Source organism: Rhinopithecus roxellana, chromosome 2, assembly GCF_007565055.1.
Source record: "Rhinopithecus roxellana isolate Shanxi Qingling chromosome 2, ASM756505v1, whole genome shotgun sequence".
NCBI classification, from domain to species: domain Eukaryota; kingdom Metazoa; phylum Chordata; class Mammalia; order Primates; family Cercopithecidae; genus Rhinopithecus; species Rhinopithecus roxellana.
In genome coordinates this window covers 143,027,164-143,054,478 of record NC_044550.1, presented here as the reverse complement: position 1 = coordinate 143,054,478, position 27,315 = coordinate 143,027,164, and the positions used below count along the sequence as shown (strand labels likewise).

At 40.9% G+C, this 27,315-nt stretch overlaps 1 protein-coding gene across 1 annotated transcript in view; it reads right to left on the bottom strand.

Annotated features, from left to right (window-relative positions):
* UBE2K (ubiquitin conjugating enzyme E2 K) overlaps nucleotides 1-27,315 on the bottom strand; it is an 85,451-nt gene that overhangs the window by 36,206 nt on the left and 21,930 nt on the right. The window contains exons 2-3 of the mRNA XM_010384547.2: nucleotides 11,801-11,894; nucleotides 3,596-3,654 (exon numbers count right to left, since the gene is read on the bottom strand). Coding sequence (XP_010382849.1) covers nucleotides 3,596-3,654; nucleotides 11,801-11,894 — 153 coding nt within the window. The remainder of the gene's footprint in view (nucleotides 1-3,595; nucleotides 3,655-11,800; nucleotides 11,895-27,315) is intronic.

The following is a 27,315-nucleotide window of genomic DNA, read 5'->3' as shown; positions in this document are numbered from 1 at the left end:
CAAGTGCTTACTACTATTCCAGGCACTTGTAACTTACATTTCATCAAATATCAGGCACCATCAACTATTTAACATAACATTGTTTTATGTACCCTTACGATACAGTTTGGATTTGGGTCCCTGCCCAAATTGCATGTCAAATGGTAATCCCCAGTGTTGGAGGTAGGGCCTAGTGGAAACTGGATCATGGTTTCTTATGGCTTAACACCATCCCCCTTGGTGCTGTCATCATGTTAGTGAGTTCTCATGAGATCTAATTGTTTTCAAGTGTGTAAGCATTTTCCCCAACTCCCTCTTGCTCCTTTTCCTGCTATGTAAGATGTGTCTGCTTCCCCTTGGCCTTCTGCCATGATTATAAGTTTCCTGAGGCCTCCCCAGAAGCAGAAGCCACTGTGCTTACACAACCACAAGCCAATTAAACCTCGCCCAGGCTGGAGTGCAATGGGCGCATCTCAGCTCACCGCAACTTCCGTCTCCCGGGTTCAAGCCATTCTCCTGCCTCAGCCTCCCAAGCAGCTGGGATTACAGGCATGAGCCACCATGCCCAGATAATTTTGTATTTTTAGTAGAGTCAGGGTTTCTTCATGTTGGTCAGGCTGGTGTCAAACTCCCGACCTCGGGTGATCCGCCCGCCTCAGTCTCCCGAAGTGCTGGGATTACAGGCCTGAGGTACTGCGCCCGACCTTAAACCTCTATGTTTATAAATTACCCAGTCTCAGGTATTTCTTTATAGCAGGGTGAGAACATACTAATACACTTTGGGAAACAAAAACCTCTGCCAAATAAATTATGACATGCCATCCACGAAAAGATGTATCCTGATTTCACAGATGTTAAAAATGTGGGGAAAAAATAGATCATAGAATTTATGAAATACAGTTCTCTACACCGATTAACTTCTTTAGTCTTTATAACCTTATGAAAAGATTTTGCAGGTGAAGAATCTGAGACACAGAGATTACATAAGAAAGATTTGAACTCTGGTTGATTGTTCTTATATACTCACAGGTTGAGAGATTTTGTCCTTACTTTTTCCTTATCAGAATAAAGGAAGCAGAGCCCAGTGACTTAACATATGGGCTTATAATAGCCATATGGAATCTGGTTCCATTTAACTTCTAAGCCTCAGCTCACTCATTTATTAGGGTAGTTATAAAGACTTTTGGGAAAAGCATATAAAATTCCTAGCACAAAACAAGTGACAGCTGCTACCATCATTATTTAATAGTAAAAATAAACTTTTTTTTATTAATAGTAAACATATTATTTTACTACATATAGTAAATAGTAAAATAGAGAATGGTTCCTCTAAGAGTTCTTTTCTTCCTTTCTCCTTATTTCCACGAAAAAAACAAAAAACAAAATAAAACAAAATCCAAGGCCAGGCACAGTGGCTCACGCCTGTAATCCCACAGCACTTTGGGAGACCAAGGCGGGCAGATCACAAGGTCAGGAGATCGAGACCATCCTGGCTAACATGGCCTGAACCCGGGAGGCGGAGAATGGCCTGAACCCGGGAGGCGGAGCTTGCAGTGAGCTCAGATCGCGCCACTGCACTCCAACCTGGGCGATAGAGCAAGGCTCTGTCCCCAAAACAAAAAACAAAAACCAAAACCAAAAAAAATTAGCTGGGCATGGTGGCAGGCGCCTGTAGTCCCAGCTACTCAGGAGACTGAGGCAGGAGAATGGCATGAACCTAGGAGGCGGAGCTTGGAGTGAGCTGAGATTGCGCCACTGCACTCCAACCTGGGCGACAGAGCAAGACTCCGTCCCAAAAAAAACAAAAACAAAAACAAACAAACAAAAAAAATCCAAATGTCCATCAACAGCTGAATGAGAAAACAAAATACGGTCTATACTTAGAATGGAATATTATTCAGCCTTAAAAACAAATTCTGACACATTTTAACACGAATGAACCTTGATGACATTATGCTAGGTGATATAAGCCAGACACAAAATGACATTTTATGATCCCACTTACATGAGGTTTATGAATTAATCAAATTTAGAGAAACAAAAACAGTGGTTACCAGAAGCTGGGAGCAGGGAATAATGGGGAGTTATTGCTTAATGGGCATGAAGTTTCAGTTTGGGAAGGTGAGAAAGTTCTATAGACAGATAATGGTAGAGGTTAAACAATAAGGTAAATATACTACCACTGAACTGTACACATAAAAATGATTACAATGGTAATTTTATGTCATGTATATTTTATTATAATAAAAAAATCAACCAGGCTTATCAGAAAATAGATGTACATAAACAATAGACTAATAGGCACCCCATAATGCTAGGTGAGCCAAAATCACCCTGGAACTTTCATTATCATATCTGTTCTTAAACTGGAACAACCAATAGGTTGAATGAACAAATTCTAGAACATTCTGAGTGACTGCTCAAGGGACACTATACTATTGGAAACTACTGATAATATATAGGTGTATAAGACATGGTCCTTGACTCAGGAGCATAAAAGCTAGAAAAAGATACATATCCAAAATAATACATGAGTTGGAACTATATTTGTGTTGCCACTATATAAATTGTATAAAATGCTATTGAGAGAGGAGAGGGAGAAACATATGATGAACTCAGCTTAAAGAAGAAAATGATACTCGGGCCTCATAGAAAACTAGAATTTTAAATAATGGTGACAAAGATTTAAGAGAAACTGATAGAAAGCTGTGGAAGAATAAGCATCATCTACAAATAAACAATCTAAGATGGAAAATGAGACCCACATTGTGGGTGGAAGTGGTAGAAGATTAGAGTGGGAAACAAGATTGGGGTCAGGTTCCGGGAGGTTTAAAGTGCCAAGCCATGGAGTTTAAACTTTATTCAGGGAAAGAAAAGCAGCATGATCAAAACTGCACTCTAGGAATATTTCTAGACCAACAGTGCAGAGAATGAGTAGAAATGGCAAAGATGGAAGGGTGATTAAATAACAGACAAAATAGGGAATAAAGTTGAATGCCTAAAGTGCTGATGACAGTAAAAGCAGAGACATAAAGGAAGTGGTTCAATCAAAAAATAAGTTTAGGTTGGGTCCCCATGTTGTACATGATCTTAGGGTATTCTATTCTCCCTTTCAACATTTATCACAGTTGCAATTCCATGCTCAGTTTTTTTCCCCACTATAATGTGAGTTCTATGAAAGGAGGAACAGTGTAAGTCTTAGTTACTGCTATATTCCTTGGCACAAAGTACTCAAATAATGACTGAATGTACAAGCTAGTCTCCTAAAACACATACTTCTTTGAGTCAAGTAAGAACCTCTGTCTATGTGTAAAAGGGCTCTCTAAATTTGGGAACACTGACAAGTATTTCTAGATCTAGCATATGAGCCATTGTCAGATGTACATCCTATTCCAGTTTTGAGCCATTAATGGCTGCCTTTGGGTAAGTTTGCTTTTCATTCTAATTTCAGAAGCAAGCCATCTGCCATTACCTAAAATACTGCCCATATCAAATTTACACAGTAAATGACTCATAAAGCTGTGACTTTAATAAGCCCTAAAATATATATTAATAAAAAGAGGTCAGAAATATAAAATATTTTATAAGTTCATGCACAAAAATAGGCTTACAATACCTTAGGGGGATTAAATGGGTATGTTTCTGGTATTTTTATCTCTAGTTGATATCTTCCTCCTAAAAAAATGGGGAAAACAAAGTTAAGAATGCTGCTCAATTCAAATATGTAAAACAAATATACTGATGAACTTTTCAGAGCAGCTATTTCATATTCAATTATAAAAATTCATTTTAAAGTTGAAACCCAGAAAGAAAGTAATCAAAAGCACTAGTTTTTAATTTAAAGGTTGTTTAAAGCATACAGAATATCCACTTCATACAACTGTATTAGTTTATAAGTAAGTAACAAGGCTAGAGATAAATACATTAAATCTAGACAATGCAATGTCAACATTTCATCAGGACAATTAACTATTAGAGTTCTAATCTTCCACTGTGTCCTCTAATTCACCCTGTTTAGAATTGCTAAATAGCAAACAAACAAAAAAAAGGTCAGAAAAAAAAAAGAAGAAAGAAAGAAGGCAAGGAGGGATGAAAGTATAGATGATACAAAGGACAGAGATTATGCCATAAACAAAATTCTACTTCTGGTTGGTTCTTGCAAATGAAATAAGGTCCCAATCTTTTCATTTGTGCCCTAAATTAAATGTCAATACTTACTTGTTAACATTTTATTTGTGCAATTAAATTGTAATTACTTTTGTACCAGCCTAATAAAAACAAGCTGGGTCCATGGCTAATGCCTGCAGTCCCAACACTTTGGGAGGCCGAGGTGGGAGGACTGCTTAAAGCTAGGCCAGGAGTTTGAGTACAGCCTGGTCAATACAGCAAGACCTTGTCTCTATTTTCATATAAAAAACTTTAAATATATTTTTTATTTTTTAAACAAAATTCAACGAGAGATAGACATAAAGACAAACTATTCCTTTATTTATTTATTTATTTATTTAGACGGAGTCTTACTCTGTTGCCCAGGCTGGAGTGCAGTGGAGCGCAGTCTCTGCTCACTTCAAGCTCCACCTCCTAGGTTCACGCCATTCTCCTGACTCAGCCTCCCAAGTAGCTGGGACTACAGGCACCCACCACCACGCCCGACTAATTTTTTGTGTTTTCAGTAGAGACAGGGTTTCACCGTGTTACCCAGGCTGGTCTCGATCTCCTGACCTCGTGATCCACCCACCTCGGCCTCCCAAAGTGCTGGGATTACAGGCGTGAGCCACCGCGCCTGGCCCAAACTATTCCTTTAAATGGGTTTATAAAACGCAAAATTTTACTAAGGAGCTTTCCTAACCAGTAATATACAAATAGAAAGCAACTTTTTGTTTTGTTTTGAAGTTATCTGGAGCAACTAGCAGCTATACAGCATTTTTAAAAAGCTTATCTAGGTCGGGCATGGTGGCTCACGCCTGTAATCCCAGCACTTTGGAAGGCCAAGGGGGCGGATCACAAGGTCAGGAGAGTGACACTATCCTGGCTAACATGGTGAAACCCCATCTCTACTAAAAAATAGAAAAAAGTAGCCAGGCATGGTGGCAGGCACCTGTAGTCCCAGCTACTTGGGAGGCTGAGGCAGAAGAATGGCGTAAACCCGGGAGGTGGAGCTTGCAGTGAACCGAGATCGCGCCACTACACTCCAGCCTGGGCAACAGAGCGAGACTCTGTCTCAAAAAAAAAAAAAAAAATCTTATCCAGCATCTAGCTTCTCACAACTGGGGTACTCAAGACTCAAGGAGAGGATAACCGCCTCTTAAGAAACTCTGGGCCGTGCACAATGGCTCGTGCCTGTAATCCCAGTACTTTGGGAGGCTGATGTGGGCAGATCACTTGAGGCCAGGAGTTCAAGACCAGCCTGACAAACATGACGAAACCCCATCTCTACTAAAAGTACAAAAATTAGCCAAGTATTGTGGCATGTGTCTATGACCCCAGTTACTCGGGAGGTTGAGGCACAAGAATCGCTTGAACCCAGGAGATGGATATTGCAGTGAGCCAAGATCGCACCACTGCACTCCAGCCTACGTGACAGAGCGAGAATCTGTCTCAAATAATAAACGGAACAGAACAGAAAAAAGAAAAGAAAACTCTGAAGGGGTAAGTCTTACACTGGATGAGAGGCTGGATTCAATTCTTAACTCTTAAGATTAAGAGTTTAAGCATCTTCTAAGATTTTATGACCAATTACTAATAACAAAATACTATTACAAAATATAGTAAATAAAACTGTTCTATTGAAATATTTATATCTAAGACTACGAGATTTTATTTCAAGATAATCAAAGAATACATTAGATCAAAGATGGCCATAAGCTGATAGTTATTAAAGCTGGCTGAAGAGGTTGTATTATATTCTCTTTTTTTTTTTTTTTGAGACGGAGTCTCACTCTGTCGCCCAGGCTGGAGTGCAGTGGTCCCATCTCGGCTCACTGGAAGCTCCACCTCCCAGGTTCACGCCATTCTCCTGCCTCAGCCTCCGGAGTAGCTGGGACTACAGGCGCCCGCCACCACGCCAGGCTACTTTTTTGTATTTTTAGTAGAGACAGGGTTTCACTGTGTTAGCCAGGATGGTCTCAATCTCCTGAACTCGTGATCCACCTGCCTCAACCTCCCAAAGTGCTGGGATTACAGACATGAGCCACCTCGCCCGGTCTATTCTTTTTTATATATCTGAAACTCCCTGTAATAAAAAGTAAAATAAAAAACTGTGTCCTAGCAGCATTATTATCTTCAAAATTCTATACGCTCAGTTCTTTAAAAAGTCAAACAGGAGACCTTCTTCAGTATATTCTAGATTCTCTCAAATATATCTCCTCACTACTCCATTGTTATCAATGGATGGATGACTATGAATCTGAGGAAAAAATAAAAGTGGTACTATTTTCTTCAAGCCCTTTTTGGTTTGAATCCTTCTTTTCTTCTTCTTCCTCTTTTTCTTTTTTTTCTGAGACAGGGTCTCGTTCTGATGCCCAGGCTGGAGTGCAGTGGTAAAATCTTGGCTCACTGCAACCTCCACCTTTCACGTTCCAGCGATTCTCATGCCTCAGTCTCCTGAGTAGCTGGAATTACAGGTGCCCAACACAACGCTCAGCTAATTTTTGTATTTTTAGCAGAGATGGGGTTTCACCGTGTTGGTCAGGCTGGTCTTGAACTTCTGGCCTCAGGTGATCTGCCTGACTCAGCCTCCCAAAGTGCTGGGATTACAGGCAAGAGCCATTGTACCTGGCCTCTCTTCTTGCTATTTTTGAGATGGATTCTCACTCTGTTGCCCAGACTGGAGTGCAATGGTGTGATCTTGGCTCACTGCAACCTCCACCTCCCAGTTACAGAAATTCTCCTACCTCAGCCTCCTGGGTAGCTGAGACTATAGGTGTGTGTCATGCCCAGCTAATTTTTTAATTTTTTTAAAGTGGAGATGGGGTATCATCACCCTGGCTAAGCTGGTCTCGAACTCCTGACCTCAAATGATCTACTCACCTCAGCCTCCCAAAGTAATGGGATTACAGACATAAGCCATTATGCCTGACCACTAGTTCTTTTTAATAGAATCTCATTAATGCATGAGTTGAACTAAATGCCTGAATCGCAGAACATATAGTAACAATAATGAAATTTAAAGAAAAGTAGTGGAAAGAAAAAAAAAACTGACAGGTAAGAGAAGGGTACCTGAAGAAATTTTGTGGCTATAACTGTCTATACCCAGAATTAGAAATGCTAGCTTCAAATACAGTTATAATAAATTTGGCTTCAGCACTACATAGGCTTTTCTTTTTCCTTCCTAAGAACTGTTTTTTTCTGATTAAACTCCAGATTACCATCGCTATAACCCATCATACAAAGTTCCTCGTTAATGGCCAAAATAATCTCTTAGGAGCAGTGTGAGGGCCCAGAGATATTATATAAATAATGCTGGACTCACGAGTCTCTAAAATCTTATTTCTATCCCTTATGTTACATGCTCTGACAACTTTCAATATACGACCACTTAGCATTAATCATAGCATCATCTGATCAGGGTAACACAACTAATGATAACTATATTATTCACATTATAATAGTTTTTACTATAAAACATTAACTTCTTGAAGAATAGCTTTTAATATTAAAAATTAACAATCTTTAAATTTAACTTAACCCAAAGAGGAGATGGGGAAGGAATGAGAATTTTTAAGCTGTCAACAATGATTCCATAAACCTAAAAGAAATTTTAGGAAGAAAAGCTCAAGAACTAAACTGTTCCTTTGTCACTGAATTATTAAGGCAAAAGAAGTGAAGAAAATTGAGTTAAGTAGTATCTACAATATGGCATTTTCCCGTGAGTATTCTACTTCACAATCTGATTCTTTAAATACTATAAAACAGCTGCCTCATTACTTAATAATGGTTATAAATAGTTGAACATTCCACATGTAAACTTTTGCCTTAGCATTTAAGTTTAGATTTTTAAAAACTCAAAAAACTGCAACATCCTTGCAATAAATATTTAACCTATCGTTTTATTTAAAAGAAAAAGCATTAAAGTTTATGCCCTTGATGGTGCTTTTCCTTAACAAAATGAACTTCTCTCAACAGTTTTACATAAAATAATAGAATTAAAGTTACTCTACCTCAAACATATACCAAAAAGCATATTAAATCTCATCTTATCAAAATACTCATTCAGCAGCAGCAGAAATAGGCACTTTTTTTTGAGATGCGGTCACCTTCTGTCGCCCAGGCTGGAGTGCAGCGGTGCGATCTCAGCTCACTGCAACCTCCATCTCGTGGGTTAAAGGGATTCTCCTGCCTCAGCCTCCTGAGTAGCTGGGATTACAGGCGCACACCACAGCGCCCAGCTAATTTTTGTATTTTTAGTAGAGATGGAGTTTCACTACGTTGGTCAGGCTGGTCTTGAACTCCTGACCTCGTGATCCACCTGCTTCAGGCTTCCAAAGTGCTGGGATTACAGGCATGAGCCAACCCACCCAGGCAGAAATAAGCACTTTTAAATGACCAAACGTTTGGCCCCATTCTCGGTATCGGGAAAAAGAAAAGAAGAAAAATGACCAAACTTGCTTCTAACCAATAAAGAATATATCTTTTTTATTTTTTATTTTTTTGAGACAGAGTCTTGCTGTGTCGCCCAGGCTGGAGTGCAGTGGCGTGATCTCCGCTCACTGCAACCTCTGCCTCCTGGGTTCACACCATTTTCCTGCCTCAGCTTCCCGAGTAGCTGGGACTACAGGTGCCCGCCACCATACCCGGCTAATTTTTTTGTATTTTTAATAGAGATGGGTTTCACCGTGTTAGCCAGGATGGTCTCGATCTCCTGACCTCGTGATCCGCCTGCCTCAGCCTCCCAAAGTGCTGGGATTACAGGTGTGAGCCACCGCACCCAACCATAAGAATATATCTTAATGTATCTTAATATATCTTAATGTATATAAGTATACATTATCCATTTAAAAAAATTAATCTACCTATTAAATATTGCTTCTATCTAATTTAGCTCAGGAAGTGCCTTGTTTATAAAAATCAGTTTAAAAATTTAAAACTTTGCTGGCAGACCTCTAGAATAATGTCATTGCCCTACTATCTTCCAAAAATACTTCAAAACAACCTAAAAAAAAAAATTCAAAAATAACTATAAGGCTTGTCTTCAAGAAGAAGCTAATATATTATTACATAAAAACATCTGCTATTAGGACAACCACCTGATTTTCGTTAAGATAACTAAAGATCTCCTCTACATTTAATGATTGTAAAAAGGACTAAATGAAATAGCATCCATGAAAATGGCCAGACCAAGCAAGGCAGATAGGAAGCACTCAATAAACAGCATAAAAAATTAAATATCTAGAAATGGCTCATATTAACTATAAAACAACAAATAAAATTTTATCACTTAAGAACTGGTACAAGGTTGGGCACAATGGCTCATGCCTAGAATCCCAAGACTTTGGGACACTAAGGCAAGAGGATTGTTTGAGGCCAGGGGTTTCAGACCAGCCTGGGTAACTTGGCAAGATGCCATCTATCCAATAAAGAAAGAAAAAATAGGCGGGGCGCGGTGGCTCATGCCTGTAATCCCAGCACTCTGGGAGGCCGAGGTGGGCAGATCACAAGGTCAGGAGTTCAAGAAAAGCCTGGCCAATAATGTGAAACCCCGTCTCTACTAAAAATACAAAAATTAGCCAGGCATGGTGGCGGGCACCTGTAGTACCAGCTACTCGGGAGGCTGTCAGGAGAATCGCTTGAACCCGGGAGGCGGAGGTTGCAGTGAGCTAAGATCGCACCACTGCACTCCAGCCTGAGTGACAGAGCGAGACTCTGTCTCAAACCAAAAAAAAAAAAAATGAATAAACAGAATTGGTATAATATGCTAAAGACATTCTAGGGTCTTAAACAGTCTGGATTAAAAACAAAAAAAAATTCAAAAATATTAGATTTTTAAAAAGTGTTTTGGGTAGCCAGGCACAGTGGCTCATGCCTATAATCCCAGTACTTTGGGAGGCTGAGGCAGGTGGATCATGAGGTCAGGAGATCGAGCCCATCCTGGCTAACAAGGTGAAACACCGTCTCCACTAAAAAAACACACAAATAAATTAGTCAGGTGTGGTGGTGGGCACCTGTAGTCCTAGCTACTCGGGAGGCTGAGGCAGGAGAAAGGCATGAACCCAGGAGGTGGAGCTTGCAGTGAGCCAAGATTGCGCCACTGCACTCCAGCCTGGGCAACAGAGTGAGACTCCATCTCAAAAAAAAAAAAAAAAAGTGTTTTGGGTAAACTGTTTATTACAGAATTATAGAAGCACTCAAAAGTATTTAGTTGGTGGCCGGGAGTGGTGGCTCATGCCTGTAATCCTAACACTTTGGGAGGCCTAGGCAGGCATATCATCTGAGGTAAGAAGTTCAAGACCAGCCTGGCCATTATTGTGAAACCCCGTCTCTACTAAAAGTACAAAAATTATAGCCGGCATGGTGGTGCACGCCTGTAATCCCAGCTACTTGGGAGGCTAAGGCAGGAGAATCGCTTGATTCTGGGAGGTGGAGGTTGCAGTAAGCCAAGATTTTACCACCGCACTCCAGCCTGAGCAACAGAGAGACTCAGTCTCAAAAAACAAACAAAAAAAAATTAACAACAAACACACACAAAGTATTTAACTGGATGTGGTGGCATGCACCTGTAGTACTAGCTATTGAGGAAGCTGGAGGATTACTTGAGCCTAGGAATTCAAATTTATAATGAGCTATGACCATGCCACTGCTCTCCAGCCTGGGTAACAATAAAACTTTGCATCTAAGAAAATAGATAACAAAACAAAATAGACATCACCACCACTTCCAATATTAAGTGAATTCTGATTTACATAAAGTGATTAAAAGCACAGGCTTTGAAGGCAAAGCCTATCAGTTGTGCTAAGATGGTTGACCTTAGACAAGTCACTTCTCTGAACTTGTTTCTTCATCTATGAAACAGCAATCATTGTATTTACCTAATAAGATTTGCTGAAAGGATTAAATGAGAAAATACATGTAAAGATTGTATAATTAGGGTTACCATATATTCTGTTATGTTTTCCAATAAACAAATATTTGAATAGCTATTAATGCAAGAGCCTTGGTTATATGCTGTATAACCTAAATTTACAACAATATTAATTAACGAAGACTCACCCAATAAGAAAGTAAAATGCTATAAGGCTTATTTCTGTATCTTACCACCCAACTCCATGGTCTAAAGTAGCTACAGACTTAATTTGTGAATACCAAGTTCAGCAAAGCCACCTCCTTTCTATGTGTCTTGAAATGATCACTAAAAGCTTTCCTGAAAAAAGAAAACATTTGGACTACAGCCTGTATGAAGACATATGAGTGAATGAAATGCTAAATGAGAGAAAGAAGAACTTTAAAAACAAAAGCAACATTTCACCAGTGAGATATTTAAGGCAAGGTCTGTTTTAGATACCATATGAAGGGTAACTAAGTGTCTATAGTCCATATAATTCAGAGGTTTACCATGCCAGATCTTTTATTCTATTAAATTCTAACCTATAAATACCTGTAACAAAGCTCTGCTAAACTTTTTGTGGAAAGAAAAAAATAGCTAAAATTCAGTAAGAAATACCAGTCTATATTAAGTATATAAATTTAGTATTTTTAAAATTGCTGTTTATCTAAACCAAATGAAGTTACCCTCCATATAATTTATAGATGTTTAAGATTATTCTGATTTAATGTTTTAGACAAGTTCTAATACGCACAATATTTTGATACAGAAAAAAGTACTTGCCTTCATATGGTGTGTCTGGAGGTCCTGCTATTTCTCCTCTTAATTCTGTAAAATTCTCATCTACAAGATCTACTTTAATTTGATTTTTGCTCGTCTTAAAAATAAACAGAAAATAAATGTTAGTTATGTCAGCAAGAAAAACGCCTAAAGTATTACCTATAAAAATTTTTGAAACCCCCTCTTTCATAAACTTGATTATCTGCTCTAGTAAAATAAGTCTGGGCTTTTCTAGGACTTAATTAGCCAGTTTTAAGAATATTTAAAACAAACTAATAAATTTTAACTTCAATGTTTTAAATGAAATAACACCACTTTGAACAATACAATGGCTTCTTGAATTTCTAGGAATGTTATCAGAGAAAAATAGTATAAAACCTATTTTACGTTTGCCAATTCCATGTATATTAGGTCTAAAGTGATTAATCATCCACAGACGAACGCTAAGATACTATATTCTGAACTATACCCCCAGGATACATGAGTTCTGCTTATATAAACAGAAAATTCAGGGTAATTAAAAGCCATTTAGGCCATAAACTCTCACTTGAACTAACCATAACAACTCTAAATGTTTAGTTTAACTGACTGAAATAGTACACTATCCACCAGAATGGTGAAAGCTCTAGCTATCTAACAGATTCTCCTTTCCATGAAAATTCCAAAGGACGGCCGGGTGCGGTGGCTCAAGCCTGTAATCCCAGCACTTTGGGAGGCCGAGACGGGTGGATCACGAGATCAGGAGATCGAGACCATCCTGGCTAACATGGTGAAACCCCATCTCTACTAAAAAAAATACAAAAAACTAGCCGGGTGAGGTGGTGCGCACCTGTAGTCCCAGCTACTCGGGAGGCTGAGGCAGGAGAATGGCGTAAACCCGGGAGGCGGAGCTTGCAGTGAGCTGAGATCCGGCCACTGCACTCCAGCCCGGGCGACAGAGCGAGACTCCGTCTCAGAAAAAAAAAAAAAAGAAAAAAGAAAATTCCAAAGGACTAAATGCCTCAAAAGAATCGAAGGCTTTCTTCAATTTGTTTTTCTGCTTAGTTTATTAAAATGGCATCTACCTACTTCCAAAAATCAGATTTCTACTTTAAATTTATCTACATTGACTTATTTTGCACTTTATACTACTCCAAGTACTTTCCTATCCATAGCATTACTGAGTCTCTTAATCTTATGACAGTCCATTCTCAGAGCCATGATAACCTTAAATGATTCAGAAAACCATTCCAGTGGGATTCGCATTAACATTCATAAGTGCCTGCCGGCAAATGGACTCTCCACTTATATTCTCAAACTTATGTTAAAAATACAGTAAATCCTCTCCTCTCAATTTTTTAAACCAAAATCCCTAGAGTACAAGTTATATCTTCTTTTTTTTTTTTTTTTTTGAGACGGAGTCTTGCTCTTGTCACCCAGGCTGGAGTGCAATGGCACTATCTTGGCTCACTGCAACCTCTACCTCCTGGGTTCAAGCAACTCTCCTGCCTCAGCCTCCTGAGTAGCTGGGATTACAGGCACCCACCACCACGCTCAGCTAATTTTTGTATTTTTAGTAGAGACGGGGTTTTGCCATGTTGGCCAAGCTTGTCTCGAACTCCTGACCTCATGATCCTCCCGCTTCAGCCTCCCAAAGTGCTGGGATTATAGACCTGAGGCACTGCACCCGGCCTGTATCTTCATTTTTTTGGTTAGGATTCCATATTGTTACCTGATTGACACAACATATCTACTCTTATGAAACAAAGCCTCATTCAAGATTTCAAAAGTGAAGTTTTTTGCTTTTAGACTGACTTTCTTAAACTTGATTACTGGATGAAACGGTGTAAGAATTACTGTTTTAAAGGTCTTTGGCTTCCTCCTCCAACCCAAAAAAATACACAATTTTTCCTCTTTTACTATGTTAAATATTTTTTAGTACACAATGTTTAGTTCAAAAACAATACATGACTTAAAATCCTAATTTTTCAAAGTTCACATCATTCCTAATTAATCCTGTCTTTTAATAAAAACACAGGATTAAAAAATTACTTTCTAATTAGTATTTTTTTACATTTTTCTGAAAATATTTTTATCCAAAAACTAAATTTAACTATAAATATGTACAATAAGAAACTACTTCTTATGCCCCAAAAAATCATTAACAACCTTGATATTTGTGGTAGAGGAGAAAATGTACATTTTAGCAACAGTAAAAATACTTTGATGGCCAGGCACGGTGGCTCACAAGGTCAGGAGATCGAGACCATCCTGGCTAACATGGTGAAACTCCGTCTCTACTAAAAATACAAAAAAATTAGCCAGGCGTGGTGGCGGGTGCCTGTAGTCCCAGCTACTCGGGAGGCTGAGGCAGAACGGCATGAACCCGGGAGGCGGAGCTTGCAGTCAGCCAAGATCGCGCCACTGCATTCCAGCCTGGGTGACAGAATGAGACTACATCTCAAAAAAACAAAAACTTAATTGGGTGTGGTGGTGCACACCTGTAGTCCCAGCTACTCGGCAAGCTGAGGTAGGAGAATCGCTTGAACCCAGGAGGCGGAGGTTGCAGTGAGCCGAGATCGTGCCACTGCACTATGGCATGGCCTGAGTGAAAGAGCAAGAGACTCCATCTCAAAAAAAAAAAAAAAAAAGAAAGAAAGAAAAGAAAATTGTCTAAATTATGCATAAATAATGTTAAAAAGAAAATTGGAGGCATTTAACTTTCAATGACCAATTTAAGAAGTCAGTGTTAACTTAGAATACACTTACATTTCTCCTCTTAAGGCTTCTTACAAGAATAATCATCTTGCTAATCATCAATGCTTTCAAACATCTCGACAGCTTTCCATAATCTTCCCTCCAAAAAGTAGTATGTAAATAACCCAAAGATGTTAGGATACTAAAGGATCTGATTAAAGTTTTTTGGGAAAGGAGGAGAGGGAGATTAGAAAAGCTGCTTTTTGGGACTGCCCAAATCTCTGGCTAATAAAATGCTAAATAATTATTCATTGGCCGGGCGCGGTGGCTCAAGCCTGTAATCCCAGCACTTTGGGAGGCCGAGACGGGGGGATCACGAGGTCAGGAGATCAAGACCATACTGGCTAACACAGTGAAACCCCATCTCTACTAAAAAAATAAAAAATAAAAACTAGCCGGGCGAGGTGGCAGGCGGCTGTAGTCCCAGCTACTCGGGAGGCTGAGGCAGGAGAATGGCATAAACCCAGGAGGCGGAGATTGCAGTGAGCTGAGATCCGGCCACTGCACTCCAGCCTGGGTGACAGAGCTCCATCTCAAAAAAAAAAAATTATTCATTTTCATACTTCTGTCCTTATTTCTGTCTACATCATCCCCAAATTATTATTATTTGTTTAAGACAGGGTCTCACTCCCATCACCCCGGCTAGAATGCAGCAGCGTGATCTCAGCTCACTGCACCTCAACTTCCCAGGCTCAAGTGATTCTCCCACCTCGGCCTAACCAGTCACTGGGACTATAGGTGTGCACCACCATGCCTGGCTAAATTTTTAAATTTTTAGTAGAGACGGGGTTTTGCCATGTTGCTCAGGCTGGTCTTGAACTCCTGGGCTCAAGTGATCCACCAGCTTTGGTCTCCTGCCTTGGCCTCCAAAGTGCTGGGATTATAGGTGTGAGCCACCACGTCCAGCCCCCAAAATGGTAAGTCAGAAAAAAATTGCTCTTTTTTTCACTCTAGAGAAAGAACATTACTACTGTATGAAAAATGTACTAAATAAGCTCAAGAAAAAAACCCATCATCATGATGAATTACATTACGAAAAAGCATTCTGGTCAGGTGCGGTGGCTCATGCCTGTAATCCTAACAGTTTGGGAGGCCGAGGCAGATCACTGAGTCAGGAGTTTGAGGCCAACATGGTGAAACCCCATCTCTACTAAAAACAGGAAATATTAGCTGGGCATGGTGGTGCGTGCCTGTAGTCCCAGTTACTTGGGAGGTTGAGGCACGAGAATCGTTTGAACCCAGGGGGTGGAGGTTGGAGTGAGCTGAGATTTCACCACTGTGCTGCACTCCAGCCTGGGTAACAAGAGAGAGACTCTGTCTCAAAAAGCCAAGAAAAAAAAAAAAAAAGGAAAAAAAGCATTCTATAGAGTTTAGACTAGGGTCTTTATTTGCAGATAACTAAAGATAAAAAGAAAACAGAAAGTTAAGTCAAAAATTCTTCAAAGCTCAATTTTCCATCAAGCAACAATTATTCTTTATACCACCGCAGTTTAATTCAAACGTCCAGTTATTTCAAAATCCAAAATTCCAATCCCACTGCTCCCACAAGCGAACTTAAAGTCTCACTTTAAGAGTCAGGAACTATAAGCAAGACATGGAGAACGGTGAAAGATGACAGTATTACAGAAGGGATGGCCTTTGGAGTAAGACATATGTCTTATGTGCTGAATCCTAGCTCTGTCGCTTACTTGTGGTATTCATTCAGGTATACCACTTAACACCTAACTCTCAATTTTATTACTGTAAAATGAGAATACTTTCAGAATTAAGTTTCTTGGATAGAATTAAGCAGTATAGTTCCCTTTTCCCTAACAACATTAATTATAAAAACCTTTAATTTGGCTGGGTACAGTGGCTCATGACTGTAATCCCAGCACTTTGGGAGGCCAAGGCAGGTGGATCATTTGAGGTCAGGAGTTTGAGACTAGCTTGGCCAACATGGTGAAACCCCATCTCTACCAAAAATACAAAAATTAGCCAGGTGTGCTGACAGGCACCTGTAGTCCCAGCTACTCGGGAGACTGAGGCAGAAGAATGGCTTGAACTTGGGAGGTGGAGGTTGCAGTGAGCCGAGATCGCACCACTGCATGCAGCCTGGGTGACAGACCTAGATTCTGTCTCCAAAAAAAAAAAAAAAAAAAAAAAAAAATTAAAGCCCGATTTTACAAAATTAATTTCACAGTTCTGTTTCCACAGTCTAAGAAAAAATGTAGTATCTAAAAATAAATAACAAAACAATGTGCTATTCACTTCAATGACTGCAACAACCAAGGCAGCTGAAGCTTTTGGGTGAAATTCTGAAGAACTGTGTTATCACTGTAAATCTTTCATGAGGATAGGTGAGATTATTTTTCTAAACTTTCTTCTCCCACCTCAGCTAAACACACAGTGGGACCTCTGGTAGTCTTTTCTTTTTTTTCTGATATTCCCTGGGGGTTTCAAGGCATTTCTAATGCACAAAAGGAATAGAGATATACAGAAGCTATAGCAGCTAGGCCAGGCAGGGTGTCTCACTCCTATAATTCCAGCACTTTGGGAGGCTGAGGCAGGTGAATCACTTGAGGCAAGAAACTTGAGACCAGCCTGGCCCATATGGCAAAACCCTGTCTCTACTAAAAATACAAAAATTAACTGGGCATGGTAGCACATGTCTGTAATCCCAGCTACTCAGGAGGCTGAGGCATGAGTATTGCTTGAACCCGGGAGGCAGAGGTTGCAGTGAGCCAAGATTACACCACACTGCACTCCAGCCTGGGCTACAAAGCAAGACAGGAGAGGAGGGGGGGGGGGAGGGGGGAGTGGAGGAAAGGAGAGGAGAGAAAAGAGAAAAGAAAAGGAAAAGAAAAGAAAAAAGAAAAGAAAGGAAGAAAGAAAAGAAAGGAAAGAAAGAAAAGAAACAAAAGAAAGGAAAGAAAGAAAGGAAGGAAGGAAAGGAAGAAAGGAAGAAAAGAAGGAAGGAAAGGAAGAAAGGAAAGGAAGGAAGGGAAAAAAGGAAGGAAGGAAGGAAGGAAGGAAGAAAGAAAGGAAGGAAGGAAGGAAGGAAGGAAGGAAGGAAGGAAGGAAGAAAGAAGTTAGCAATTTTTAAATCAACTATTTTATTAAGATATACATGAAGCATACAAAATAGCACATAATGTTGAAGCTAATTTGAATGAGATTAAAAAAAATTATTGTCAACAACCAATAGTGAAGAACTCAAAGCGGTTCTAATATATTTCCAAGGTCACCTCTCAGTGAAATGATATTGTCATTGTTACCACCATCACTGTAAAAATTCTTTCAAATAATGACTAGGGTCTAATATATGCTATCTCAAATGTTACTAAACAAAACCTAAGTCCCTGCCCACTTGGGGCTTACACTCTAGTGGGAAAAACACTGGAAGATTTTATCATGTAAGGACTAAATACAAAGTATATTGTTGTGTAACCTTTTTAAAACTTACTAGCTATGAACAAGTTAATTAATCACTTTGTACTCCAGTTTCATCCTCTGTCAACTAAGGGTAAGATAGTTCCTCATAGGGTTTGCTGGTGAAGTTAACGAATAAAGTATATAGAACAATGCCTGCCACACAGTAAATGCTGAATTTATCACTGTAATATGCTGACTCTTGATAATGATGTTGGGGCAGAAAACTTTAACCCAAAGCAAATATTGTATTTTTTTAAAAAGAATAATTAACAATATTAGCCTCACTTCTATTTATTTAAAAAAAAATGCTCTAAAATGAAATTTAAATCCAAATCTTAAATAAGACAAATAGAATTCTAAATGCCCCTAAATGCCCCCTAAAGTTATAAGTAATTCTCACTGATACAAAGAAATTACTATTTGTTTCCTAATCAAGCCACAACTATTTTAGGAGCCCTGCTCATCATTATCACGCATATAAAAGTGAAATTTACTTCTTCCTAATTTGTTGGAAATAATACTTTAAAAGCTTAACAGTTGCCATTATTTTCTCATAATTTAATATAATATCTTTCCCCTATTATTCAAAGGCCTAAGAAACAAACATAATTTCTACCTTCTGGGTAGTTAAATTTATTTTTTTATTTTTTATTTTTTTGAGATTGAGTCTTGCTGTGTCGCCCAGCTCACTGCAACCTCTGTCTCCTGGGTTCAAGGAATTCTCCTGCCTCAGCTTCCCAAGTAGCTGGGATTGTAGGCGCCCGCCACCACGCCCACTTAATCTTTCTGTATTTGTAATAGAGACAAGGTTTCACCATGTTGGCCAGGATGGTCTCGAACTCCTGACCTCCAGTGATCCGCCTGCCTCAGTCTTCCAAAGTGCTGGGATTACAGGTGTGAGCCACCATGTTTTCTGAGGCTTATGGCACATAACAGTCCCAAAGCAAAAATGACATGACAACAAAGGGATCGGGAGAATGAAAAACTGAGGTCATGCAGACACATGTATGATCCTTACTAAAAACAAGTTCTAGACTAGCAGTATCCAATACAATATAACGTAAGCCACATATGTAAATTTAAAATTTTCTGGTATTCACATAGAAAAGACTACAAGATGGCCGGGTGCGGTGGCTCATGCCTGTAATCCCAGCACTTTGGCAGGCTGAGGCAGGTGGATCACCTGAGGTCAGGAGTTTGAGACCAGCTGAGGCAGGAGAATCGCTTGAACCCACCAGTCAGAGGTTGCAGTGAGTTGAGATCGCACCACTGCACTCTAGCCTGGGCGACAAAGCAAGACTCCGTCTCAAAAATTAAAAAAATAAATAAAAATAGTACAAGAGACTGGACATGGTGGCACACTCCTATAAATCCCAGCTACTTGAAATTCTAAGGCAGGAGAACTGCTTGAACCCGGGAGGCAGAGGTTGCAGTGAGCAGAGATCGCACCACTGCACTCCACCTGGACAACAAAGTGAGACTCTTCTATAGCAGCTAGCTATTTGTTTTTTTTTTGAGATGGAGTCTCACTCTGTTGCCCAGCCTGGAGTGCAGTGGCATGATCTCAGCTCACTGCAACCTCCACCTCTCGGGGATTCAAGTGATTCTTCCGCCTCAGCCTCCTGAGTAGCTGCGATTACAGGTGCCCACCACCATGCCTGGCTAATTTTTGAATTTTTAGTAGAGATGGGGTTTCACCATGTTGGCCAGGCTAGTCTCGAACTCCTGACCTCAAGTGATCTACCCGCCTCAGCCTCCCAAAGTGCTGGGATTACAGGCATGAGCCACCACGCCAGGCTGCAGCTAGTATTTTTAAAATCACACCTGTAATCCCAACACTTTGGCAAAGGAGGGAGGATCACTTGAGCCCAGGAGTTTGAGACCAGCCTGGGCCACATAGTGAAACTCCCATCTCTACAGGGGAAAAAACAAACAAAACAAAACACGTGCGCCTGTAATCCCAGCTATTCAGGAGGCTGAGGTGGGAGAATCACTTGAGCCCAAGAGGTCAAGGTTGCAGTAAGCTATGATTGTGCCACTCCACACCAGCCTGCATGACAGAGTGAGACTCCATCTCTTAAAAAAAAAGTTAAGTTCTGGACTTCTGTCAAATTTTACACAACCTACAATGAAGAGTAATTCAAGTTTGAATTTATCAATTCCATGAATATTTACTGAGTACTTGCTATTTGTAAGGCATTGTAACAGATACTGGTAGTATAATGATCAACTAGAAATTTTCTCTACCCTGTATCAATAGTTATTTCATTCTAAAGGTATTGAACAATTAATTATATAATTTTTAAACAAAATACAGGATACTATGAAGAACATTTAGCAGAGAGAAAATTTAGAAAGAGAAAGCTTCCTTGAGGAAACTAATTTTAAAATACTTTTTACTTTAGGTAAAGCCAGCACTTAAGGCAGAGTGTACACGCTGTGCAAAATAGAGGCAGAGGAGGACTTGACAGGTTTAAAAATTGAAAAGCCGCCAAAGTGACTACAATACAAAGAATGAAAATGTAGAGATGAGGCAGGAGAAGTAGTCAAGAGCCAGATTATTCAGGGTCATGAAGAATAATAAAAATTTGAAGTATTATAACAATCAGATCTGGGTCTTTTAGAGATTACCCGGCTGGAGTAGGGGGAAATGGCTGGAGGGGCATTAGAGAAAATACTTAGGAATCCAGTGAGAGATGCCAATAAGGTCCTGTGCAATGAAAAGAAGTAGATGAATTAAGGCAGACAGGAAGTCAAATCTAAAGGACTTAGTTACTAACTAAAAGCGTATGATCTTAGAGGAGAGGATTTTTTGCTGGATGGATGACAGTATAATAAACTAAGATAAGGAAACAAAGAATTGAGGAGTCAGGGTTTGAGGAGGAGGGGAAAAATCAGTTTGAGATATGTTGGATACAAGGTATCTGTGAAAATACAAAGAACCAAGTAGGCAAATGAAAATGGAGGTCTTGAGTTCAGGAGTGATCTGGTCTGCAGATATAGTTAGAAAGATAGGAAAGACCAGGCGCCATGGCTCACACCTGTAATCCCAGCGCTTTGAGAGGCCAAGGTGGGCGGATCATCTAAGGTCAAGAGTTCGAGACTAGCCTGGCCAACATGGTGAAACCCCCGTCTCTACCAAAAATTCAAAAATTAGCTGGGGGCATGGTGGTGCATGCCTGCAATCCCAGCTACTCTGGAGGCTGAGGCAGGAGAACTGCTTGAATGCGAAAGGCGGAGGGAGCAGTGAGCCGAGACGGAAAGCACCATACTCCAGCTTGGGTGACAAAGACTCCTTCTTTAAAAAAAAAAAAAAAAAAAAGTGGGGGGGGGGGGCGTGCGCGCGGTGGCTCACGCCTGTAATCCCAGCACTCTGGGAGGCTGAGGCAGGAGGATTGTTTGAGCCCAGGAGTTCAAGATCAGCCTGGGCAGCAAAGTGAGATCTCCGTCTCTACAAAAAAGAAAAAGAAAAAAGAAAAACTGGGTGATGATGTCTATTATGCTATTTTCTCAACTTCAGTACAAGTTTAAGAGTTTTAACAGAGTTAAAAAATAAAAACAGGCCAGGCACGATGGCTCACACCAGTAATCCCAGCACTTTGGGAGGCCGAGGCGGGTAGATCACCTGAGGTCAGGAGTTAGAGACCAGCCTGGTCAACATGTTAAGACAGACACACAGGGAGGATACCACATGAAGACAGATAATTGGGGTGATGCATCTACAAGCCAAGGAACACCAAAAACGTTGGCAAACCAACAGAAACTAGGAAGAGGCAAGGAAGGACTCCCCAGAGGTTTCAGGGGGAATTTGACCCTGATGACACCTTCATTTCCAACTTCTAGCCTCCAGAACTCTGAGAATAAATTTGTTTTATTTTAAAAACCCAAGTATTTACAATACTATCAAAAAAAAAAAAAAAAAAAGGCCAAGTGTGATGGTACACACCTGCAATCCCAATACTTTGGGAGGCCAAGGTGAATAGACTAAGCTTGAGCCCAGGGGTTCGAGACCAACCTGGGCAACATGGCAAAACCTGGTCTCTACTAAAAATATAAAAATTAGACAGGTATGGTGGTGCGCGCCTGTAGTCCCAGATACTCAGGAGGCTGAAGCAGGAGGGTCACTTGAACGCAGGAGGCTCTCACAGTGAGGACGGAAGAAAATTCCCTGCATGCTTCTGGCAGGGGGAAGGGGGAAAGTAGCCATTCTGAAGTAATTCCAAAGTATTCCGTTCTTCTTAGAAAGGCCTGCCTTCCAGAGAAAAGATTTCGCCAGAGGTTAACCAACTGGAGTTTTATCAGAGCTAACTGACCTGAGGGAAGTGAAAAACCCAATCCCAGCCTTCCAATCTCATCTAAGGAGGAAGTGTGAACTGAGAAGCAACTGTGAGTATCACAGCCCAGGTACACAGATTCACTAAAAGACTAAAATCCAATTATGCGACAACAGAATACTGAAACCTTACCATCAAGAGGAGTTTTTTGTTGTTGTTGTTGTTGTTGTTGTTGTTGTTTGGTTTTTTTGGGACAGGGTCTTGCTCTGTCACCCAGGCTGAAGTGCACTGGCACGATAGGCTCACTGCAAACTGCCTCCCGGGTTCAGGTGATTCTCCTACTTCAGCCTCCTGAGTAGCACCTGTGAGTACAGGTGCACGACACCATGCCCGGTTAATATCTGTATTTTCTGTAAAGACGGTTTTGCCATGTCTCTATTTGTCTACAAATCTCGAATTCTTGGGCTAAAGCAATCTGCCGGCCTCGGACTCCCAAAGTGCTGGGATTATTGCTGTCAGCCTCCATGCCTGGCCAAGGAGACTTTTGTATAACAACAGGACGTTACTCAAAGAACTGCATTAGTGCAACACTTGCAGGGAATTAAAAAACTAACAAAGAAAAAAATGTAACTGCATGTCTCAGACCTTATTTAAGAAGTCTCTATGGAACCCCAAGACAACAAAGGAAACAAAAATAAGAACACTGGAGGAAATACTAGTTCTCACACCTACAGCTACAACAAATAGTAATACAAAACACAGCCCAATTCTAAGTCAGATAAACGTAATGCCTCACACTAAAGGCTTATTTACCTCAGTTACTTTTACCTAGTAAAACATGCACAGCATTTTTTTTTTTTTTTGAAACAGGGTCTCACTCTGTCCCCTAGGCTGAAGGGCAGTGGTGCCATCTCAGCTCAATGCAACTTTTGCCTCCGGAGCTAAAGTGATCATCCTGCCTCAGACCCCTAAGAAGCTGGGCCTACAGGCATGTACCACCATGCCTAGCTAATATTTTTTTGCAGAGACGGGGTTTTATCATGTTGCCCACGCTGGTTTTGAACTCCTGAACTCAAGCAATCCGCCTGCCTCAGCCTCTCAAAGTGCTAGGATTACAGGCCTGAGCCACCATGCCCAGTCCATGCCCAGCTTTCAACAAAAAATTACAAGGTGTACTAGAGGACAAAAAAATACAGTTTGGGCCGGGTGCGGTGGCTTATATCTGTAATCCCAGCACTTTGGGAAGCCGAGGCAGGAGGATTCAGCCCAGGAGTTTGAGACCAGCCTAGTCAACACAGCAAAACCCCACCTCTACAAAAAAACCACAAAAATTAGCCAGGTGTGGTGGTGTGTGCCTATAGTCTCAGCTACTTGGGAGGCTGAGGTTGGAGGATCGCTTAAGCCCAGGGGTCTGAGGTTGTAGCAAGCCATGATTGTGCCACCGTACTCCAGCCTGGGTGACAACAATTTAAAAAAAAATTTTTTTTAAAGGGCCGGGCATGATGGCTCATGCCTGTAATCCCAGCACTTTGGGAAGCCGAGGTAGGTGGATCACCTGAGGTCAGGAGACCAGCCTGACCAACATGGTGAAATCCCATCTCTACTAAGTTCTTTGAGTAACGTCCTGTTCAACAAAAAGAACAGCTGAGTGTGGTGGTGCGTGCCTGTAGTCCCAGCCACTTGGGAGGCTGAGGCAGGAAAATCGCTTGAACCTGGGAGGCAGAGGTGGCAATAAGCCAAGATTGTGCCATTGCACTCCACCTTGGGCAACAAGAGAGAAACTCTTGTCTCAAAAAATAAATAAATAAATTTTTTTAAAAAGGAAAGTAATTGGCCAGGCGCGGTGGCTCAAGCCTGTAATCCCAGCACTTTGGGAGGCCGAGACGGGCGGATCACGAGGTCAGGAGATCGAGACCATCCTGGCTAACACGGTGAAACCCCGTCTCTACTAAAAAATACAAAAAACTAGCCGGGCGAGGTGGCGGGAGCCTGTAGTCCCAGCTACTCGGGAGGCTGAGGCAGGAGAATAGCGTAAACCTGGGAGGCGGAGCTTGCAGTGAGCTGAGATCCGGTCACTGCACTCCAGCCCGGGTGACAGAGCGAGACTCCGTCTCAAAAAAAAAAAAAAAAAAAAAGAAAGTAATTGTATAGTACCCATCATTAACACAGATAAACAATGATTTTAAATGCTATTATTTTCCCTTAACAAAAACTTAAATTCAAGAACATTCTGAGTTTTCCCTCAAACTTATTAATCTCTTTAAGAGAAGACAGGCCGGGTGCGGTGGCTCACACCTGTAATCCTAGCACTTTGGGAGGCCGAGGCAGGCAGATCATGAGGTCAGGAGATTGAGACCATTCTAGCTAACACAGTATAACCCTGTCTCTACTAAAAATAGAAAAAATTAGCTGGGCGTGGTGGTGGGCGCCTGTAGTCCCAGCTACTCGGGAGGCTGAGGCAGGAAAATGGCATGAACCTGGGAGGCAGAGCTTGCAGTGAGCAGAGATTGTGCCACTACACTCCAGCCTGGGCAACAGGGCGAGACTCTGTCTCAAAAAAAAAAAAAAAAGAAGACAGCAGGGCTGGGTGCAATGGCTCATGAGTGTAATCTCAGCACTTTGGGAGGTTGAGGCAGGTGGACTGCTTGAGCTTAGTTCGAGACCAGCCTGGGCAACATGGTGAAATCCTGTCTCTACTTAAAAAGAAAAAGAAACAAAAATTATCTAGGCGTGGTGTTGTATACCTGTAGTCCCAGCTACTGAGGAGGTTTGAGGTGGGAGGATTCCTGGAGCCTGGAAGGCAGGGGGTGCAATGAGCTGAAGTTGTACCACTACACTCCAGTCTGGGTGACAGTGAGACACTATCTCAAAAAAAATAAATAAATAAACAAAAATAAATAAATAAAGAGAGGCGAGTGGATCACCTGAGGTCAGAAGTTCGAGATCAGCCTGGCCAACATGGTGAAATTCCATCTCTACTAAATTAGACGGGTGTGGTGGCACACGCCTGTAATCCCAGCTACTTGCAGGGCTGAGGCAGGAGAATCACTTAAACCTGGGAGGTGGAGGTTGTAGTGAGCCGAGATCATGCTACTGCACTCCAGCTTGGGTGAGAGGGAGACTCCATCTCGAGAGAAAAAAAAAAAAAAGAAAAAAACAGAGAGAAAGAGAATACAGCAGGTCCCTGGATAACATCATTTCCTTATATCATTTATGAGGAAAAAAAAAAAATTCCCACATGGGCTGCTGTCTTATGTGGAGCTTGCCATGTTCTCCCCATGTCTTTGTGGGTTTTCTCTGGGTACTCAGGTTTCTTCCCAAATTCCAAAGATAAACATGTCAGATTAACTGGCATGGTTAAACTGTACCAGCATGAGTGAGAGTGTGTGTGTATGTGAGTGCGCCCAGTAAAAGGATGTTGGGAATAAGATTATTTCCAGGATGTCAAAGAATTAATCCATCATTTGCTTGCTAACTGCAAAGAGAGTAAAACGTACCTTTACAAAGAAATCTTGTTCCTACCTTAATCAAATGATTGCACAAGTGACCAAGCAGCACTAACAATGAGACAATCTGATATTACACATGTACTAATATGATTCAATATGAAGTACACAACATCACTTGGGGTCTTCTTACCAAAATGTTTAACCTGAAGCTAATCAAACCTTTACACCTAAACTTGGAATCACAGACATGAGGATTTTCAGTATTAATGAGATGAGAAAAAAAGAAACGTATGTGGAGGGGTTAACAATCATAAATTTTAAAAGACCCAAGAATATATAATTATATACAATCTGTGAAAGTTACATAGATAAGACTTTTTTTTTAAGTTAACTGAAAAATAAGTTTGGTGTTTTTTTTGGAGACAGGGTCTTACTCTGTCACCCAGGCTGGACTGCAGAGGCTGCAGTGAGCCATGATCATGGCACTGTACCTACTGGGCTCAAGCAATCCTCCCACCTCGGCTGCCCAAGTAGCTGGGACACAGCCACATGCCACCACATCCAATTATTTTTTTCTATTTTTTGTCGAGATGGGCTTTTGTCATGTTGCCCGGACTGGTCTCAAACTCCTGGGCTCAACTTATCCTCCTGCCTCAGCCTCCTAAAGTGCAAGGATTACCAGAGTGAGCCACCATGCCCAACCAAAATAATATTATTTTTAAGAGGTGCATGCTCAAGTTTTTGGTAGTAAATTATATTCATGAGAGCAACATGATCTTAGCTAGTGGGGATACAAGTGTACTGTCCTTTCGACTTTTCTCTTCAAAATTTTCTAGATAAAAAGTTAAAAGGTGGCTGGGTGTGGTGGTTCATGCCTATAATCCCAGCATTGTGGGAGGCCGAGGCAGGTAGATGGTTTGAGCCCAGGAATTCAAGATCAGCCTGGGCAACATGGTGAAATCCCACTTCTACAAAAAAATATGAAAATTAGCAGAGTGTGGTGGGACGTGCTTATAGTCCCAGCTACTCAAGAGGCTGAGGTAGACCAGGAGTTTGAGGCTGCAGTGAGCTGTGACTGAGCCACTGCACTCCAGCCTGGGTGACAGAGGGTCTCCCAAATACTTATAACTTCTCTTCAGCTCCCTATTCAACTCTAGCCCCACACTACAATAATCTCTTGCCTAAGCTACCTGAAAAGGTTTCCTAAATGATCCTGAGTTCATTCTTGCCCCTCTACCCTCTATATGGCTAGTTGTTTAGTCAATTTTATTTTTTCCTTCTTCCCTACTAAAGAAACTCTCATTTTAATTGAGGAGTACTGTACTCAGCTAAAGAAGATTTCCTAGCCTCCCTTAAACCAAGAAGAGGTTATGATATGCCATTTTGGTTAAAAAAATAAAAACAGTTATAGGACAGTTCAACAGGAAAAGAAAAAATAAAAATAAAAGTTGGCCAGGCAGTGGCTCATGCCTGTAATCTCAGCACTTTAGGAAGCCAAGGCAAGAAAATCACTTGAGGCCAGGAGTTCAAGACCAGCCTGGGTAACATGGCAAAACTCAGTCTCTACAAATAATTTAACAATAATTAACCGGGCACAGTGGTGTCTACCTGTAGTACTAGCTACTCGGAAGGCTGAAGTAGGAGA